At 30.9% G+C, this 2500-nt stretch overlaps 1 protein-coding gene across 1 annotated transcript in view; it reads left to right on the top strand.

Moving 5' to 3' along the window:
- The window catches only part of LOC137641584 (nucleolar protein 4-like), a 342312-nt gene that overhangs the window by 325045 nt on the left and 14767 nt on the right, over positions 1–2500 (top strand). Inside the window, exon 7 of the mRNA XM_068374293.1 lies at positions 1447–1538. Coding sequence (XP_068230394.1) covers positions 1447–1538 — 92 coding nt within the window. The remainder of the gene's footprint in view (positions 1–1446; positions 1539–2500) is intronic.

Genomic DNA, 2500 nt, shown 5'->3' with positions numbered 1-2500 from the left:
ACAAATTTTACATGAATAAAGAGCATTTCATATGTTAATTATTCCGTGTATATGAAATAAAAAGACAATACCGGGGGAGACAAGCAAAATAGGATGTGATATAAATCGTGCAGATTCATTATTTCAGCAGATTTGCATACTAAAGCAATGTGTTTACAGAGTGGGGAAATCATTATTAAACATTTCTCTACATTTTCTTTTCTCCAAACATGACCATTACTGTTATGATTATAATGTGTTATGAATCTATTACTATTTTTATGTACAAAATTATGATAATTTACATATATATATATATATATATATATATATATATATATATATATATTATATATATATATATATATATATATATATATATATATACACATTTCTACTAATTTGGATTCCATGAGCAAAAGTGATGGTGTCTCACATTTTTTAAAATAATGATTAGTAAAAAAAAAAAAAAGGATTATGATAATAATTATAAAGAAATACCAGTTTCCTAAAATTGAAGTTTGCTTCCAGTGCTATGGTAAATATGTCTCTAAATATCTCTTAAGACGCTGCAGAAAGTCAGTGTTCATTTCTCGTCTTCACAATACGGCCATTGTTTATCTATGCATTGAAATTTACTCCAGTCTAGTAAAGTCCTCCTTTAAATTACTCGTAAATAATTCGTTTTCTTATGAAACACTATTTCAATAGAGTTTGAATATGTTTATTATTTTATTATATTAGTAGGTATGCTATTGTATAATATGTTCATAGAACCCTTTTGCTGTCATCATTTTATGATTAAGTTTTGACTTTGGGTATACTTTTATTAAAACTCATTGTAAGACTTAAGATGGGGAATCGGGACTGAATGCCCAGAATCATATAACAACATTTATAAGTGTAGTAAAGATAGATAGCACATACAGCATTGGAATAGCAAGTTATTGGCCTCCAGTGCAATTATTTGATGAGTTATCTGAATTTTTTTTTCATTTTTTTTTCTTTTCTTATTTTTTTGCCTGGGTTTTACTTTTCTGTCATGCAATTCTCGTTACGAACGTAGTGGATGAAATACTTGTTAACTATTATTATTATTATTATTATTATTATTATTATTATTATTACTACTACTACTACTACTACTACTACTACTACTACTACTACTACTACTACTATTACAACCCTAGTTGGAAAAGCAGGATGCCAAAAGCTCAAGGGCTCCAACGGGGAAAAAATAGCCCAATGAGGAAAAGAAATAAGGAAATAAATAAACGATATGAGAAGTAATAAACAATTAAAATGAAATATTTCAAGAACAGTAATAACATTATAAACGTATTATATTTTCCTTTCAACACAGTTTTAATAGTCTTAGTTTCTATGTGTTGAATCTTTAAGCTCTTCAACAAGTTTGAATTTCTTTCTTGTTTTATAACGTTTTTTTTTTTTTCTTTTATACTTCAGCTGATGTGGAGAGAAAGCCAGAAACCAGAGGGACCGAATGGTGTCCTTACCAGCCCCTGGGCCTCACCAGAACGACAGACACAACTCGAAGGGTGAGTATTTGCAACCTTTCGATTTTAAAATAAATACAACTAAAAATTAGAGATCAAACCAGAAACCCTTTTTTGATTGATTGATATTGATTTTTTTTTTCTTTTTTTTAAGGTCTGTCTTTTGCTTTCGGCTATATTTTGACCTAGTTTCTTGATTTTCTTATTTTGTTTTCCCTCTTTTGGGGAGACATTTCTTCGATATAGCTTTTGCTACAAAGCTTGTAAAAAAAATTCTGTCACTCTTGCGTATTTGCAGTGAGAAACGAAGGAAAGTGTGCTTCATGTATGTAGAAATGTACATTTAGAATGTTACGCTATATCAGTAGTGATTATAATGATAATGGTGTAGCATCCTACAGATGACTTCTAATCTGTATCATTCTTTTATTTTATCTCCTCAAATCGGGATTGCTATGTAGATAATGTAAATGTATGTTTACACTGATTATAATCCAGTAGTCTGTAGTTATCAGACTATCTCTCTCTCTCTCTCTCTCTCTCTCTCTCTCTCTCTCTCTCTCTCTCTCTCTCTCTTCTCTCTCTCTCATTTTATGGTTTAATCACCTCAGTTCTTGATTGTTATTTCAATATAGTCTGATTACAGTGAATATAATCCAGTAGTGTTTTCTCTCTCTCTCTCTCTCTCTCTCTCTCTCTCTCTCTCTCTCTCTCTCTCTCTCTCTCTCTCTCTCTCTCTCTCATTTTATGATTTAACCACCTCAGTTCTTGATTGTTATTTAAATAGTCTGATTACAGTGAATATAATCCAGTAGTGTTTCTCTCTCTCTCTCTCTCTCTCTCTCTCTCTCTCTCTCTCTCTCTCTCTCTCTCTCTCTCTCTCTCTCTCTCTCTCCCATTTTATGGTTTAATCACCTCAGTTCTTGATTGTTATTTCAATATAGTCTGATTACAGTGAATATAATCCAGTAGTGTTCTCTCTCTCTCTCTCTCTCTCTCTCTCT

The sequence above is a fragment of the Palaemon carinicauda genome, chromosome 5 (genome assembly GCF_036898095.1).
Source record: "Palaemon carinicauda isolate YSFRI2023 chromosome 5, ASM3689809v2, whole genome shotgun sequence".
NCBI classification, from domain to species: Eukaryota; Metazoa; Arthropoda; class Malacostraca; order Decapoda; family Palaemonidae; genus Palaemon; species Palaemon carinicauda.
The sequence above is the reverse complement of the archived record's forward strand: the minus strand, read 5'-3'. Positions and strand labels throughout refer to the sequence as shown.